Source organism: Sinocyclocheilus rhinocerous, unplaced genomic scaffold (genome assembly GCF_001515625.1).
Source record: "Sinocyclocheilus rhinocerous isolate Xijiao unplaced genomic scaffold, SAMN03320098_v1.1 scaffold1163, whole genome shotgun sequence".
Classification (NCBI taxonomy): Eukaryota; Metazoa; Chordata; class Actinopteri; order Cypriniformes; family Cyprinidae; genus Sinocyclocheilus; species Sinocyclocheilus rhinocerous.
Genome location: NW_015642328.1, coordinates 75,607 through 94,415, shown reverse-complemented (window position 1 = coordinate 94,415; position 18,809 = coordinate 75,607). Strand labels below are relative to the sequence as shown.

The following is an 18,809-nucleotide window of genomic DNA, read 5'->3' as shown; positions in this document are numbered from 1 at the left end:
GACACTGTCTCTTTAATGGGGCACTGTCGGAGTAACCCCAGTTAAAGCCACCCGTGTGACCTAACCTGCAATCCTTGTGTTACAAGTACAGACACTTAACCATGTGGCAGCACCGCAGACAGATGTTGCAGGTGTCTAGCAGGGGACGCAAACACTGGACGTGTGGGAGGGCAGTGGGACAAGAAGAGAGCAGATGGAGAGAACGAATGGGATGCTTATTATCAGAGGTAAGAGAGAGTACAGCCGACTGAGGCCATGACCTCTCTCAAATTCACACGCACCACACACATAGCTTTTTCCCCATTCCCTCCTATTATATTCCCAAGTCCCAAATTCAGTTTTACCCTGGTAAAGAATGTGTTGTGCTCTAAATAGATCCTCAAGAGAGGCAATGTCAACTGCTATCATTCTAAGCTCTGCTGAGGTGTTAGTGGTGGCACTACAGTGTAGTCTGATGGTGGAAACTCATTACAGATGGGCTCATCCAGAGCTTTGGCTCTGTTATAGACATCACAACACTGGATCCTAAAAATAAACCTCATATACAGACAGTTTAAAGGAATATTTCATCCAAAGATTACAATTCTGTCATCATGTACTCACCTGCAAGTTGTTTTCAAATCTGTTTCCTTGAAAAATAGTTGAAACAATAAAAGTAAATGGGGTCCAAAACAACATTGGGCCAGTATTTTTATCGTTAAAGGGCACCTAATATGCAAAATCCACTTTTACATGGTGTTTGGACTTAAATGTGTGTTGGCAGTGTGTGAACACAACCACCCTACAATGATAAAAATCCACCCTCTCCTCAGTTTTTAAACCAAGTTAGTCTCACAAGGCCTGCCTTTTTGAGTCTCATGCAGTGTGACGTCACATTGCATAGGGCCGGTGTTCTGACAAATAATGCTACCAATCAGATTATGCTACCAACACTGTATTTAGGGTTGGGGTGGGTGTACATGTTAATACAGCCTCACACCTTATCAATTTCATGCTGGAAGCAAAATCTGATAGGTAGCACTTTTCGCTATCGAATTATGCTACCATTTGTTTTAATACCCAGTAGAACCCAATAAAGGTCCTCCAGCGAGACTTCCTGTGAGAGGGATGCCGCCATTTTGGATGACCGAAATCTCATTGGTCTTCATGGTCAGCCCGTTTGTGAAGGCAGCGGCGTACTGGTTCCACATCGACGGGTCGAAATTAATCGGCGGGGGAATCAAATCCTTTGGGAGCGGCAGCAGGTCTGGTTTCATCTGGGACTCGGCGCCCATGGCCATCAAAGCCATTGGGTTATCCAACGAGAGCCGTTGACCTCGCCTTGCTGTGTTATTCCACATGTGGGTCCCCGCTCGAGCAGCTGTAACGTCAACAATGTCTCGCAAGCAATCCCGATGCTCTGTGTTTGGATGTAAGACTGAACATAAATCTTAATTTTCTCCCAACATCTGAGCTGATGAGGACGCTGTGGATTACTTTCATTTTTCAAGGTAATGCGCCTCAAAATCTATCTAAATACGTGTATCACTCCAGACTCCTTTGTGAATGTCATGTCATTATAGTGCTTAGCATTTTAACTGTATTTGTGTGCGTACATTAAGTATTTTTTAATTGACTTGTGAGATTAGTTTGCACCGTTCGTAGCGTGAGATTCGTTCGGTAGTGTGGCTCGGTCCATTGATTCGCGCCGATGACAGGTCAGCGTGCAGCGAGCTCTGTAAGATCGCGCTGTTTCGTCCCACTTTCATTGCATTTGACTCCCCATATGTATGGCTAAACACCTGTTGTCTCGCTCTCAGTTATGTTGCTTCTACCGGCTGTTTATTGCTGTAGATATGCAATGCAGAGAGACGTATACGTGACGCCCTTTTCTGGAGACGGGGCGGGAATATGCAGCTCATTTGCATTTAAAAAGAGTCTTCATTCTCTCCCAACTTCTGAGCTGCTGAGGACGCTGTGTATTACTTTCATTTTTCAAGTTAATGAGCCTCAAAATCTATCTAAATACGTGTATCACTCCAGACTCCTTTGTGAATGTCATGTCATTATAGTGCTTAGCATTTTAACTGTATTTGTGTGCGTACATTAAGTATTTTTTAATTGACTTGTGAGATTAGTTTGCACCGTTCGTAGCGTGAGATTCGTTCGGTAGTGTGGCTCGGTCCATTGATTCGCGCCGATGACAGGTCAGCGTGCAGCGAGCTCTGTAAGATCGCGCTGTTTCGTCCCACTTTCATTGCATTTGACTCCCCATATGTATGGCTAAACACCTGTTGTCTCGCTCTCAGTTATGTTGCTTCTACCGGCTGTTTATTGCTGTAGATATGCAATGCAGAGAGACGTATACGTGACGCCCTTTTCTGGAGACGGGGCGGGAATATGCAGCTCATTTGCATTTAAAGCGATACACTCCAAAACAGCTCTTTTTTTAGACACACCCCAAAAATGACATTTTCCAGCTGTTATAATACATGATCTGTTGGGTATTTTGGGCTGAAACTACACAGACACATTCTGGGGACACCCAAGACCAATATTACATATTGTAAAAAGGGGCATAATAGGTGCCCTTTAACTAAAACTATTAAAATTATTTTTGTTAACTGAAATAAAGCTGAAATAAAATACAAAATAAATATTAGATGAAAAAAAACTGAATTGCTAAAATTACTAAAACTGACATTATGAATTATAAAATAAGTAACATATGTTATATATTTAAAAAAAGGATAAGAATGAAAAAAGCACATAACAACATTACTAAAACAAATTAATAAAATACAATATAAATATTAAATGAAAAATTAATACTTTAAAAATATATATTTTTTTAATTACAAATTTTACTAATTACTAAAAATTATTATTAATACTATTTTTAATTACTAAAATTACTAAAACTGAAATTATGAATCAAGTAACAAGTTTTATAAAAAAAATAAAAATGACAAAGCACATAAAATTACTAAAACAAATTAATAAAATACAACAAAAATATTAAATAAAAAACTAAATTACTAAATTTTACTAATTAATAAAAATAATTTTTAATAGTACTTAAAATTAAATGAGTAACATTACTAAACCTAAAATAATTATAAATTAATTAATATAAGTTACATTTAAAAAAGCACAACCAAATTACTAAAATAAAAACCAAAAATATTAAATAAAAGCTATTAAGTACTATAATAGTATATAAATAATTCTAAAGTAACACTGCATTGGACCCCATTTATTTTTTATTACATAGACAAAAACACTGAGATATATTTTAAAATATCTGAACTGTGGTGTGTGAGAGATGGAAGGTTCAAGCTCAGCCTGAATTGTGCCCCAATTCTGTTTTCTTCTCTCCTTTTCATGCCTATCTAAGCATTACATAAACCAAATGATTTTATATTCAAAACCAAAAATGTAAAATATTTTAGGAGCTTTGTTGCCATTTTTCAGGACAGTTGGGGTTAGGGATGGAGGACTGCCTGGTGCACAGACATTTGTGGATGTGTGCTGCTTTGATCCAGCAGTACAGAGGGCATGACACCTTTTCTCACTCCTGAGAACATGAAAGGCTCTTTGAAAATGAAACAGCATTAGGAGGTGTTAACATGGCACAGGATCACACACTGCGGGGGAGTTTTCCTCATACTGTGATTAAGTTTCACAAACACATACAAGAATGTGAGATATCTGTGCATTTTAATTCCCTTTAATTCTAACTTCGAGGAACCCTTAATGGCTCTGAGGTACCACGAGTGCATGCCAAAGAAACCCTAAACTGCTGCCACATTTAAAATGTATGAGATATTTCATAGAAATTGTTATATTTTTGTATAATTAGACGTGATAAGTGCGGCTCTCTCTCTGTGGAAAAGGCTGCTAATAACAACAACTCAAAATAATTCATGAGAACAACCGTGTGATTGTGAACATTATCCCTTTGTAATCCAGCAGTGTTGTGTGCAGTTGTTCTCGCCACCGAGTGATAAATTGCTGCGGGACGCCATTGCTCGCTGAAAACAAATATAGCTTATTGCATGAAACCATCGGCCTTGCCAAGTATTATTTGAGCCTCCAAAAACAAACAAAAAAAAATCTCCTCATAAACACTACTGTGTTGTGTTTCACAGTGACAAATTGCTGTTTTGTGTCTTTTTTTTTTAAAAGAAAAATCATTGATAGAAGGCCAAAAAAAACCTCAAGACATGTTTTAGGGGTCTGATCCACTAAAAAAAAAAATAAATAAATAAATAAATAAATAAATAAATAAATATATATATATGCCACTGAAATAGTTATTCAGTATTGTTATTGTTAACTAAAACTAAAATTATGAAAAATCATTTTCATTAATTGAAAAAGCTGATATTAAATAAAAATCTAGATTTTAGATTAAAAACGTCAATGAAAATTGGAAATGTTGCCTTGGCAACTACTGAAAATAACATATGTTTAAGTACTAAAATTATCAAAACTAAAATTGAAATAAAAATAAAGATAAATAGAAATATTTTTTTAAATCTCAAAATTAATAATAATGGCAAAAGCACATAACATAAAAATTACTAAAACTAAACTTGAATTAAAAATAAAATAAACATTAAAAAATTTAAAATAAAAGCTTATTCTAAATATGAATAAATACTATAACTGTGCACACTGTAAAAAAATCCAATTCACAAAATGTTGGAAGGGCAAAAATATTTAAGTTGAACTAATTTTGTTGCTTGTGCTTAGTTGAGAAGACAAATTATATTAAGTCTGCGCAAATATATTTTAAAAACATTAAATGAATGGTTATTTTTAAATCTAGTCAACATTCAGAATACCTGAATGTTTGACTGAACTAATAAAAACAAATCCAGCCAATGCTGAGATCATTCCGCAAGTGCACGAGCCTGAGTGACTTCGCGGGAGAAACAGCGTCAAGTTCACGCGTCAGGTAAGTCCTACTAAATAAATGTTATATTTTTAGACTAAATTTAACAAGAAAATCATGCAACATATTCTATTTTTTTTTTGAGTGGATATTTAGAAAGTGTTTTATGAGTTGTATATCTGACGAAAAGTGGATATTTAAGTGTATGTCAAGTTCAGGCGTCAGGTAAGTCAAGTGGCACTGAATAAATATTTGTACTTAGACTGAATTTATCAAAACTTATATTAAAAAGGTGTAAATGTTTTATTTAAAATGTATATATTTATACACACGTATAACATATATAAAAACATTGAATAAGCGTTGTATATGTCTGAGGGAAATTTAAGTTAAGGGAATGTGGTCTTTCACCTCGTTTAATCCATAAAACCCCTACCCCCGGTTTCACAGACTAGGCTTAAGCCTAGTCCCAGACTAAAATGTAAATCTGAGCTGTTTCAACTGAAAGAAACTTGCACTGATTGATCTTAAAATATATCAATGCCTTTGTTTAAAAGCAGTAATGTTTTTTGTAAGGCACATTTATATAAAAATACTTAAATGTTCTAATTGAACAATAGCCTAATCCTGGCTTAGTCTAAGCCCTGTCTGTAAAACCAGGCCTTAATGTCAAAACGTGTCCAGGTTACATATGTAACCATGGTTCCCCGAGGGAACGAGACGCTGCGTCCGAAGACACTACGGGAACGCCCCCAGCGTGACCGTGCTCTGAATCACATGTGTAATCAGTCCAATGGAAGGGCGAGACGTCATAGGCGGGTGGAAAGCGCTCATCTAATTTGCTTTTGTGCGGTTCAGCTTGTTTCTCGGCCGGCCAATCGATATTTAATTTAGCTACGGCACGAGTGACCACCTCCAATAGCTCCTCATAATGTGCTGTGTGAGGGGGCGAATCCTCATCGACGCTCTCCACATCAACCTCCTCAGAGGAAGATAGGCGGAGCGTCGAGCCCGTTCCCCGAGGGGGAAGAAACAGCAGTGCAGGCTTCCGATCCCAGAGAGCGGGCATCGGATCTGGCGGGTGAGTTTCTCTCTTTTATAAGCCATTATGCTTAATACGACTAACGTTAACCGAAATCTGTGAAACGTGTAACTTAATGTAAACCACAGTAATGCGCTCATTTGAAGTTAACATGGGCGTGTTGAATGGGTTTTTGCGTGTGTAAACTTTTGCAATTGTCCTGTGAAGTAAAAAGACGACATTAAACTAACAATCAGCCATGGTGAAATGTATGTCGCTCTTTTCAAAGGCAAATTTCAAATGGCGTTTTTAGTCTAGTGAATGGCACTTCGGAAGAGGAGTTCGTCATTCCGAATGAACAACTGAATCGTTTCACAAGGCCATTATATTGTGGACTGTTATATTTTGATATTATTTTTATGCTATTTAAGGTAGCCTTATAATATGAAATGTACATGTTCTATTACAAATCCAGTCAGCATCAATGCTCCCTGTTGTGCAATGGATTTGTGCCAAAAAATGGTTGCAATTTCTGTTTCATCACAAATTTAATTCATCGGCACAAGACCATGAGAACCAGACAAGTCCTCTGCTCAATCTGACCTGTGTTGCAGCCTAGAATTAAACCATGCCAAGGTGGTTTCCTCTCCCCCGTGACTGTGCCTGGTTTCTCCCAAGGTTTTCTACTCAATTTCTGTCACCGATAGAGTTTTGGCTCCTTGCTGCTGTCGCCTTTGGCTTGCTTATTTGGGCACGCTTGGCTGATCGCACAGACATTATTGTAAGAGAGCTGAACTGGATGATGGCATCACTGAATCACCAATGAACTGACTTTAGTATTTGTAAATGTTTGTTTGCAGACATTTTGTTTAGCTAGTTTAGTTTTTTTAGTTCATAAACTGAAGTTTAAACTGAATTTTGCAGTTGTATTACAGATGCAATGTTTGTCAACTGGAGACTCGGCTCCGAAGCGAAAAGCTGAATATGCGTTGCATCTGCTGCCTACTTATACTCACGCTGTGATCAGCGGCAGCTGGATGCAATAATCGCATGCCAATGTGCATTGGCTCATTTAGTTTACACTCGAAGTAGACTGGCGTGACGTCAGGAGTGACCGACTGAAAGGGAACTAGTTCAGTAAAGGTTGAGCCAACTAAAAAATAACAATTCAGATAATACTTTGAAGTCAGAAATTGACTGAACGTAAAATTTCGGTGGAACCAGTTACTAAATAATAATTAGTTGAAACAGCTTGAATTTTTTTACAGTGCATAAATAACACTGAAATAAAATGTATTTATTATCAAAAAACACCACCAATTTTGTCAGACCAATATTTTTTTCATTCACAGAGTACAATAAATTTGGGAATGCGAATTAAATTAAAATCAACATGAAGCCTACTTTCATATATGTGCATACTGAATATTGTGTTTCTTTCAGAAATACATTACACTATGGAAGTAAAAAGGGTTGCATAAAAAGGCACAAAATGGCGCATAATTTCCTCATTTCAAGCCAAAGGTAAATGAGCACTGAAAGATCTGAAAGTCTGCGGTCTCCTGCATGAAAACTTCAGTTACTGTAAAGGATAAATGAGATTGTTTATCAGATCATTTTGATCAAAAGACTTCTAAACTGTTAACATGTGATCTGTACAGACTTAATATGCGTCATGTTCAGAGTTATTTACATGTGCTGGGTCCCTCAGGATGGGCTGCTATTGTTGTCACGCTCTACAGTGCGTTCACATTCCCATTGTTCTAATACTCCTCCGACATCTTCAGAAGAGGGGGATAGAAGGGAGAGAAAGGGTGACATTATCCTCGCCGTCTTTGATGGCGACTCATGTTTCGGCACTAGCTAATCTGCCGCTCTAATCTCACCAGCAGATAGAAATAAACAAGCAGGTCTGTGAATGAGGCGCCGTGCATGGGTGAACCGCAAGAGGATTATGGCCCAGAGACCGCGCCGTAACCTTCGTCGCTCGTAGCGCGAGGTCTTTGAGAACTTCCGGGTCGTGACCACCCTCGTGCAAGTCCCTCAGTGCCTTGGCGTGGTGCACTTGCAGTAACGCCGAAGTGTGTAAGGCGGAAGCAGCTTCTCCACAGGCCGTATAAGCAGTGTCGATCAAGGCCGACGAGTGTCTACAGGCCCGGGAGGGGAGCAATGGTTTGCCCCGCCAAGTGGTAGCGGCATTTTGGACACAATTGCATCGCCCGTGACCGTAAGACCAGTCCGCCCACCGCTAGAAAAAGGACGCCTCCGGCTGCCACCAGAGGGAGCCCCAGATCTAGGCATGTCATAGCAGCAGTAGCACCAAAAAGTAGGGGCGCAGGTGACTTCCACATGACACTGGAAGGGGCAGTACCTGTGGCCCTTTGTGAGGATCCCAATTCCGTCGGTTATCCGACGTGACGTCGAGAGTGACCGACTGAAAGGGAACTAAATATGTCACTCTATCCACACACTTAATACACCTTTAACTTTGACAAGGAGAAATTTTGAAATTTGAAACACTCGACTCCGGCCTCTGTCTAATTCTCCCTCTCCAGCCTTTTCTGTATTCTCTACCTGAGCACTCTTCTTACTTGGCTTGTATCTCAATCGAAATAGACTTTCTGCATATTATCTCACTACAAACACATCCCAAAATAAGAAATGTGACTCCAGAGGAACGTCCCTCAGTATCTGAGGAGACAACGAGAGTGGGAACGTTTATCCGAATGCGCATTAAATATCGCATGCGATTTATCGTGCAGCCCTAGTCAGGTCTTTGTAGATGTTATGTTGCTTCTGAGATGCTCGATAACATTTTTTCCTCCTATTTTAACAGGAGGTTTCTGAAGACTTCCGAACTGCCTTCTGGTAAGACATGCTCAAGGAAGAAAGAAAAACATTTGGTCATCTTATGTGAGTCATATGAAAAAAAAGAGAATTAAACTCATTCATATTAAACAGGGTTGCACAAATAAACAGAGGATAATGGAGACAAGCAAAAGCAGACAGAGCAGGTGGGGCTTTTTTACTGCAATTTACTGCATCAGGAATAAGCTGACCTTAGAATCAGAACTCAGTCTCGAGAGGGAAAAAAGCCCTGTAATGCTTTAACAAAAGAAAGGATATGCAACCTTACAGAGAGGTTACAAAAACAACTTGGATTTTCGGTCAAAAACATCATGTACGTCATCCAGACATTAGCATTAAGGTGGCGCGACATGTTATGCATGCTTGCAGAACATGTTGATTTAGAAGTCATTGAACTGAAATGGTGTTCCTGAAGCAGGGCACCATAGGACCCTAAAGCATACTTTCTGAGCTTGCTTCAGCAACTACAGGGATGACACAGCATGGGGTAACCAATATATGATTACACCTGTGAGCTCAATCTCTGCACAATCACACATAATAGGGTGCTGTAACTGCCATTTATGAAAAAATAAAAATACATCTAATGGCTTCACACTTAACATATTCAAAAAAATTGGCAAATAATTTAAAATTACTTTTCAAAAGTAGAATAAAAAAGGGGAATATATATATATATATATATATATATATATATATATTTATTTATTTATTTATTGAATTGTCATCATCATCATTATTATTAAAAATTGTATTATATATAATTTTACATACTGTACTATCTATCTATCTGTCTGTCGGTCAGTCGTTCGATCCATCCATCTTTTGGATTACACCTGTGAGCTCAATCTCTGCACAATCACACATAATAGGGTGCTGTAACTGCCATTTATGAAAAAATAAAAATACATCTAATGGCTTCACACTTAACATATTCAAAAAAATTGGCAAATAAATGTGTTACCGTTTCTTTGTTGTAAAATTTACCAGCGATTTCTGAGTGAAAAATATTTCAAAGTAAATCCTATACCAGATTTTTACAGTGTGGAAATAAAAAATGCAGTTGCACAGTATGAACTTATTCTATTCAAAAAATATTTGAATAAATGAATGCATTGAACTATTGCACCATATCTGCATGCAGTATTAGTGCAAAAAAAAACTATATATTTTACTAAATTTACAATCAAGTCTAACCAGCAAGCTGCACCAATATAAGATTGTGCTTTGCACATATAAATTAAGTCATAATCATTCTTTTACATGCAAACAGGCTTTTTAATGCAAATTAAGCTTCTTTAGATTGTGCTTTATTACATATTAAATATAGATTGCCCTTTAAAGAAATACAAAGCAGACAAATAAATCTTGTATCAGAATATTACCTTTTAGCAGTGCAAATCAAGAGCATCATGGTGAATGAAGTGAACCTGGACTAACAGTTTTCAGCAGGGTGTGCGACAAAAGATGTGAAATGAGAGAACCAACCTCGCTGATGGTACAAAAATGATACGGTGATTTGACTAAAGTATGGCAGTCTGAATCACTGTCAGTGCTATAGCAGAATAGCAGCGCCCATCGCATATAATCGTCTACCATTTTTCCCGCTGTCATTCGCTATTACCCAGCCTGGGTCCTGGAACTGCCAAAGCAGCCACAGGGACATCAAAAAGCCTCTGCACAGCCATAAAGAAAGAAGTCATCTTCTTCTCAACACACACACACATAAAGATGCAGACACGGACACACACCGTCAAACCATCATATTGCACACACGTGTGTCAAAAATGATATAACATCCCCTCCGTGTTCCTTGTCGTAACCCCTGTCCCACGAATACGCTTGTCTCTTGAACATAGCATCAAGCTGCCATCTGATTGACACACTCTGACATTTCCTGCCAAACTGCAGGGGTGTGTGGGACAGTTTAGGGCTGCAGCCAGAGTGATAAAGATTTGGACTGATTCCATTTGCTTTTGCTCTATTTTGGTAAGGAAAAGGCGATTTTTCAGTTTCCCTCGCCTCTACCATGCAGGTTATTTTATTTTCTATTTTGGTTTAACCAAAAAACGTGGTGCCAGTATTAAAATGGTATACTTTTATAACTAACTAAATAAAGAAATAACATTAAATATAACTAAAAACAAATATAACTGTAGATACTGCAAAAGAATCTAGGCATATCAACACTATATTGTATTAAATCTAATGTATTTTTTAAATACTTTAATTATTAAGGATTATTAAATTATTAGTATTTTTTTTAAATTGAGTGAGTTTCAGATGATAGCAAAGGTAATATAGTGTAAAAAATAGAAAAAATATATGTAAAATATCTAAAATATATGTAAAATGTTTACAAATGTGTAAATAAAAAGATTAAAATTAATAAAATAATAAACAGTTATTTATACAACATCAGCATATAAAATTATGTTATAATAAATTAAAAAGGTAATGTAGATCTAAAAAACAGAAATAGGCATGAATATTTAAATACCAATATCAACCAATACTGCTAAATTTAAACATCCCCAATATCGGATGATAAGTGTTGTGGTTGCCTCTAATATATAGGCTAAAATACAAATATGAAAACGACAGCAGTACAGTCAGGCTTAAGCCCTCATCTTACCTGAGGCTGACTAGCAGAGTTGGAATCAAAGGACTAAACTACAAATCTCTTTGGATATCACCTGAGCTACTAGAGAAGTTCACTCTGTGAAGGATAGGATTCGGCAGAGAAATTAATCCTCCTCCTATTTATTACCCTTTAAAATGCCCTCTAAATGCAAAAAGTCATTAAATCTATTATATTTCACAAGTAAGCGTGATGACATGGCATCAGTGAGGTGACATGCTGCCAGCACTGAAACCTGGTGGGAGTTGTTAAAAATCACTATCTTCAACTGAATTAAACGGCTGTATTTTAATCAGAATCATTCTAAACGCCTGTTGTAAAGGGTTAAAATAGATCTTGTGCAACACTATTCGATACTCTTTGTTTCTGAATGCGGTTAGCATATCACTGACAACGTGAGATAATTCTTCACAAGACTTAGTATCTATGGTTTTCTAAATATAACGTCTTATAGCTTGCAGTTGTTAGTCCAAGGTATTCAGTTCCTTGAAAAGAAGTTGCTTATCTGGCTCTTGCAGTGAGTTAGAAAACTACATTTCCACTCCTTAAGTCCATTATATGGTAAAGTGAAGGGAACGAGAGAAGATTGTGCTGATTTTCAACTCCAGATTGCCAGCTACAGCCTAAATAATAGACACCATTGTATTTCCCTTCTGCATTTTCTGGAAAAAGCCAAGCAAATCCAGCCCAAAAAGCAACCAACAATGCCTACAACCGACGAGTAATAGTCTTATGCTTACTCATATTTGTTACAATTCGGGTGTGCGAATTGTATTAGGACATGTGGCGGCACTTGGCTAGGTATTTCTAGTAAAGTGAATGGACAAGCGCAGCACAATTTATTCTCAAAGTAAAGTTCTCTGAGTATTCTGCACATGGCCTCGGGTTACGTTGTAATGACAGTCATAAGCTTTAGGTGACCGCGCTTGTGGCCCTGTAGACATCTCTGCTTGACCTCTTGGGACCCGTGGGAGATAAATAGGCAAAGACGCAACGAGCTAACTTGCCCTTGCTATTTGTATGTGCTTAGCGCAGCAAGGTATGGTGTAATAACTTGGCAAAAGCACAGCTCTGGAACCGATGTGGCAAAACTATTAGGCATTAGTTCTTTGACGCATTAAGAAAATAAAGCACAGATGTTGAGCGTGGTTCAGCGCTCTCCATGGGTCTTCAAGAACCTGCTTCATTTAGCCTGTAAATTAAATAAAGGATAGCATGGCAGCGCACCAAAAACTCACAATATCACTTGAGAACTGCAGCTCCATCAAAGAGACCAAATATATTTCTTCATCAACGTCCTGACAAGATCGAATTGAGAAATCAAACATTACAAGGAAATCAGTGCCAAAGCAAAGAGCAGCCTGCCATGAGGGGACATCTGTCTTCAAGCATAATCATATTCTATTCGCAGGTGGCCATCTGAATATATAAATATTTTATTATCATGTTGAAACTTTGGCAGAGAAAGTACATTTTGCTGACATTTATATAGAAGTGTTATACCACCATGCCACCTATAAATCTCAGTGATATATTTCCCCAGCTCTTATGTGAGTCTGCTGCAAATGCCCATGTTGGCAAAAATGAAACTTTAGACCTAAAACAGGCAGGCGCTGACTTCTGTATAATGTATCCATATGAACAGTACGGTGACACGCTGCTGCATATATTTGTCATGCCTAATATCATTCATATAAATGGCAGACTGATAAATGGGTGCATTAGTAGAGTTGGCCACATAAAATGGGTTTATTCAGCGCCGACAGGAACACAAACTGATGCCCTTAGATGCTCAAACAGAAAAAAATGGACACGCTGGTGTAATGAACAAGACAAATTACTCTTATTACAAAAGTATGCATTGTTTAGAATTTCTTATAATTTTGATGAGAATGTTTGCTCAGTAAGGATAATGCTCAACAAAGCGTGTCTCTTGTGTGTGACCCAGCTGAGGAGACAAGTGGAGGAAGTTTGCGTTGTATAATCTCTCCTTAATACTCTCACAAAATGAACTGTACTCCATATACCTGCATTATAGAAAAGATCCAACTGCATTACTCTAATGCTATCCAAGTAAATCACTGTGACGGCTTCCCTTTCAATGATTTTGTACTAATCTTGATTTTTATATATAAAGTCATGACAACCTTAGAGGTTTCAGACTTCTCGACCTTCTCCAATTTATCCAATCATGCTAAATGGAGTAAAATATGAGCTTAGAGGAACTGGCTGTGTCATGATTTCCCCCCTTTGCTCTTGCTTTTAACTGAGAAGAGATGTAATACTAGATATGGTAAGAAAATGTAAAATGGAAAGATCACACCTGAGGGGAAGGAACCAGGTTCGGTGTCGTTAAATTATGGCATCAAGTTGAACTTGAAAAAACAGTGTGACGCAGCATAATCACAGAAGGTATTTAATATTTAATATTCATGTATTAATATTTATTATTTATTATTTAATATAAATATTTAATATTTATTAATATTAGTTTTTACTGTGGATGGGGCTGTAAAGTGTGATGCTGCATAAACTCACATTTACGCTACAGTTCAAAGGTTTGGGTTGGCTGCATTTAAATCGATAATATTATGAAAAAGTAACTGTTTTCTATTTTAATAGATTTTAAAATGTAATTTATTCCTGTGATGGTAAAGCTGAATTTTCAGCAGCCATTGTTCCAGTCTTCAGTGTCACATAATCCTTCAGAAATTATTCTAATATGCTGATTTGCTGCTCAAGAAACATTTCTTATTATTATCAATGTTGAAAACAATTGTGCTGCTTAATATTTTCATGGAAACTGATATATTCTTTTTAGGATTCTTTGAAGAACAGAAAGTTCAAAAGAACAGCATTTTTTAAAAACAGTACTCTTTTGTAACATTATAAATGTCTTTACTGTCACTTTTGATCGATTTAATGCATCCTTGCTGAATAAAAGTATTAAATGCTTTAAAAAAAATCTAAATCTTGATGATCCCAATCGTTTGAACGCTTGTGTAGATGGAAGAGATATACACAGCTGATGTGACATGCTGAAATATAATGTTTGGAAATTGCAGTCTTTCCCTTTTCATTAGATAAGAGCTGTGCTTGCATGCCTAGGAAATAGCAGAGGCGTTATTAAGATGGCTGCAGAGTGAACTAACTTGCCTTCAAGGGACGTTGCTGGTACATGATTTTCCTAACTAATTTCTTAGAAGTAATAAAAAAATAACAGCAAAAAATAAAAAGAGATAGATAGAGATACAATACAATAAAAAGAGATACAGTAGGTTTTTCACTAGATTTGTGAAAAACCTACTGTATACTACCGTTCAGAACCTTGGGGTCATTGCGAATAAATTAATACTTTTATTCATCAAGGATGCATTAAAATGATCCAAAGTGACCTTTAAGACATTTATATTTTTTTACAAAATTTCTATTTCTATTTCAAATACCTGCCGTTTTTTCAAACTTTCAACTCATTTAAAAATCCTGAAAAAAAAACAAATATCACAGTTTCAACAAAATTATAAGAAAAGTTTCTTTAGCATTAAATCTGCATATTAGAATGAGTTCTGAAGGATCATGTGACACTGAAGACTGGAGTAATGATGCTGAAGATTCAGCTTTGCCATCACAGGAATGAATTACTAATTAAAATATATATAAAAAATAAAAATAAAAAGGAAAAATAAAATTTAAAAAGTAAACTTGTCAGCTACTTCCACACCACGTCCAATGCTTTCCACAGAAACCCACACAGCAGTGCGGCAAAACAAAATGCCATTATTTTCCAGCCACGGAAGAAAAAAACAGCATCTAATTGACAATTAAATGCAATTTAGGAAAATAGGAGAGGCTACAAATGTACTGTTTGTTGGTATTGTTGTGACTGAGGCTCACAGGATGTTGCTAAATGAAAGTACACTGCACAGTCACTGGGGAGAAAAAGTGACTTTAGAAATAGCTCGAAAGCAGTTGCTGTCCAGTTCTGTGCGTTGTCCATACATCTTCTTGATGTCATAAGCCAAAGGTTGAAGCGGTCGGTGAGAGGTCTTACCTGAGGGGAAGTGCTCATTGATGGCCCAGTTGTCCACCTGAAGTGTAGCATTGCCCCCATTTCGGGTGAAGCGAACTACATGGTACTTGCCGTCATTTACAGCGGTGCTGCTCTCCTGAACAGTGATGTCAGACGTTCCGATGTTGAATGTGACTCCAATTTTGCCTTGTTCCTGAAAAGGATGAGAAAAACATCAGTTTTGTCCACAACATCTACATTAACAACAAACACATGGGATGAATTCAGGTAAATTTTGTGACTTTCTGCCATTCAGTTTCACCTTTTGTATTTTTCCTGTATTTGCCTCAATGAAGAGATGCATTTATTCTTTGTTGATTATTTTTTAATGACGCAGTTGCCCTTGAAATCTGTCACCTCTTGCTTTGCTTTTGTTCTAGCAGGATCCTGAATAATCTATTAGCATTAGTGACCCCTGATAAACTTGTCCGCTTGATGAAAAGTATTCATCAGCCATTAGCACCCCCCATCTTTGGAGGTGAAGAATCTGGCTCATTGATTTACATAATGCAGTGAAAGTGGACTAAATCAATAGCATTAGCTAAAATAGAGAAAGAGATAAGAATGATTAATGGAACAGGAAGGTGTGCAGTGTTTGCCCTCATGGATCCAAGAGGCTGTGTGCAAATGTAGCTGCAAAGATTTCCACTATAAATTAATTAGCACAGCCTCAATGAGCATCGGTGGAGCAGGAAGCATTGAGGAAATGTTTCATCCATCGTCAATGTCATGAATTAACTATATGTTTTGAAAGTGTCTGCTGGAAACCAGCCTAAGCTGGTTTGGGTTTTGGGCCCTTGTCAGTTGCTCAGACCGGCTAAATCAGCATTAACCTTTTTTTTTTCTTCTCTGCAACCGTTTCATCCTCTCTAACGCACTCTCTCTACCCCCCTCCTGAGCCCTGTGGGTTGCATGGATATATTTTATGGTTATGTTAAACCGAATCTGGTGTTGTTCTTATCTCTTGCAGCATGGAAAATGACGACAGATGATAAATTGTATCAAGGGAGATGTTTATCACCGCAGAGTGCATTTATCACAGAAAAATCTCCCTGAGAGAAATCTGGGCCAGTTCTCTGAAGTTCATTTGGAAGACTTTCCCAAAGACCGGAATGCTGTGTATATTCTTCTCTGTTTATGTCTTTGATTAACCCTAATGTTTTATTGATATTGACTTTACTGATTTCATGTTTGGTGTCCCAGAGACCCCAATGATGTGCACTAAAATAAATTTTTCTTTTATTCACCAAGGATGCATTACATTTAACAAAAGTAACAACAAAAAAAAAAAACTTAAAAAAAGATGCTATTCTTTTTATCTTCTATTAAACAAATAATCATGAAATTTCTAAGCCAGCATATGAGAATGATTTCTGAAGGATCATGTGAAAATAATGACTGGAGTAGTTGCAATTTAGGTTTGCCAACACAGGAATAAATTATGATTTAAAACACATCAAAATTGAAAACCGTTATTTTAAATTTTAATATTAGTTCACAGTATAACTGTTTACTGTATTTTCGAACAAATAAAGGCTGCCTAAGCAATGTGTACAGTTTTTTTTGAACATATTAAGAAAGTATATTAGATCAATTTTGTACATATGCACTTCCTCAGAATTCAAAATTATATGTAATAATAATTACATTTAAGAAAACTGCATCTCACTCTTCAGTGTCTCAAACTATGAGTGGAACATTTTAAAACACTGTTTAAGTCAAATATAATTTGAATAATGCCTTGCAAGATCCCTATTTTCTGCTATTTTTTATTACACACCATCTTGCTTTTTTAAATTATACAAAATTGACGTTAAATTGACATCCATAATAATTACTATTAGAAATATTTTTTTTAAATAGTAAGTTTTAAATTTAAAGTATGAGAAAATACGTTTTCTTTATGTTCCACTTCATGCCATGCCTCCTTTAACTATAGTAAATGGCCTCTTGTAGGTTATGGCTATATTGTGTGTGTTTATTTATTTATTTAATGGATAGATATGCATAGGCTTGTCAATGTGTGGTATAGTTTTAATGAAGTGTTTGTGTTCAATGATTCTTCAAGTCCCTTGAGACCGTCTTTATAGAGGAAGGAGGATTGTATATTACTGTAACCCGGCCTTTCTTCCTGCATGAAAAGCTACAGAAAACATATCTCTGCCCTCTTATAAAATATTAATGAGTTGAAAATGAGTCAAAACACATAAAGAGCACTTTGCTAAATCTGTTTCCACAGACTTACACATACATACACACACAGTGCTATGAAATATCTAACCGCCCTGTTACTTTTCACTTTGTGAAAGCCTCTTGCTGCTGTATTACTTGTTTGATCACAGAAACACTCTTTTACATTTAGCATCAAAGAGTTTATAAGTGTCTCTCTCTTGCACTCTCTTTCGTACATCCATCTCATCCCCCTTCCACGTTCCAATTCCAATACTGCAACGCCTTCGTATCCAGGAGGGTAAAAGGACGAATAAACTCTTGGTTTTTGAGCAAGTGATACATGAAAGGAAATAGTCTGTCACGCACACACACACACACACACACACACTATATTGAGCGTCAGGTCAGCACTGCATACAGGAAAAGTGAGCAAATACAGAATAAGCTTTGTGCGATTTATCTATTATGGGTCAATGACAAATAAAGATGGCCAAGATCAATGAAAATGTAAAAAAAAAAAATTGAAAGAAAAAAAGAAAAGAAAGAAAAAGAAAATGAACGACTGAAAATTTAGAGTGGTATTGTCATCGAGTTTTCCTTGAATACACTTCATTATTTTAAGGTAAAAATTATAAGGTAAAAACAAATATTTGTAATAAATTATCATGAAAAAAATTATCATGATTGTAGTTTTGGGTTATTAATCATTAAAGTTTTTTTGGGTTACTCAATTTCACCTGAAATAAAGATAGACAGACATGTTTTATGATTTTCTTGTTTCATGACAACATAATGTGTTCCTGCATGTTGGTTATGCTAATATTAATTTTCTAATCAGAAAAAAAAATGTTGATTTTAGTTTTAATAATCTTTCAAGAATTCCAGGACTTATTTCTTTGATACAATTTCCAAACCTCCTACAACTTTTTATTTAATTAATTTCAATAATCCTGAATTTTGAATACAAGGCTGAATGCCACTTAATACTTTTGAATGACACTTTTAGGACATTCTTCAAAAGTGCCCAGTCAAATATACAACTCTGCTGCAGGCACAGTTTAAAATGATTGGCATGTCCAATTACTCATTGTATATATGAAGTGGAATAGGACATGCAAAAAAAAAAAAAAAAAACTGATTGCCAGAATGGGTTTGAATC

At 36.6% G+C, this 18,809-nt stretch overlaps 1 protein-coding gene across 2 annotated transcripts in view; it reads right to left on the bottom strand.

Moving 5' to 3' along the window:
- LOC107755774 (neurexin-3a-beta) overlaps positions 1-18,809 on the bottom strand; it is a 137,185-nt gene that overhangs the window by 49,997 nt on the left and 68,379 nt on the right. For both annotated transcript variants that reach the window (XM_016572669.1, XM_016572670.1), the window contains exon 3: positions 15,461-15,632. In XM_016572669.1, the coding sequence (XP_016428155.1) occupies positions 15,461-15,632 (172 nt within the window). The remainder of the gene's footprint in view (positions 1-15,460; positions 15,633-18,809) is intronic.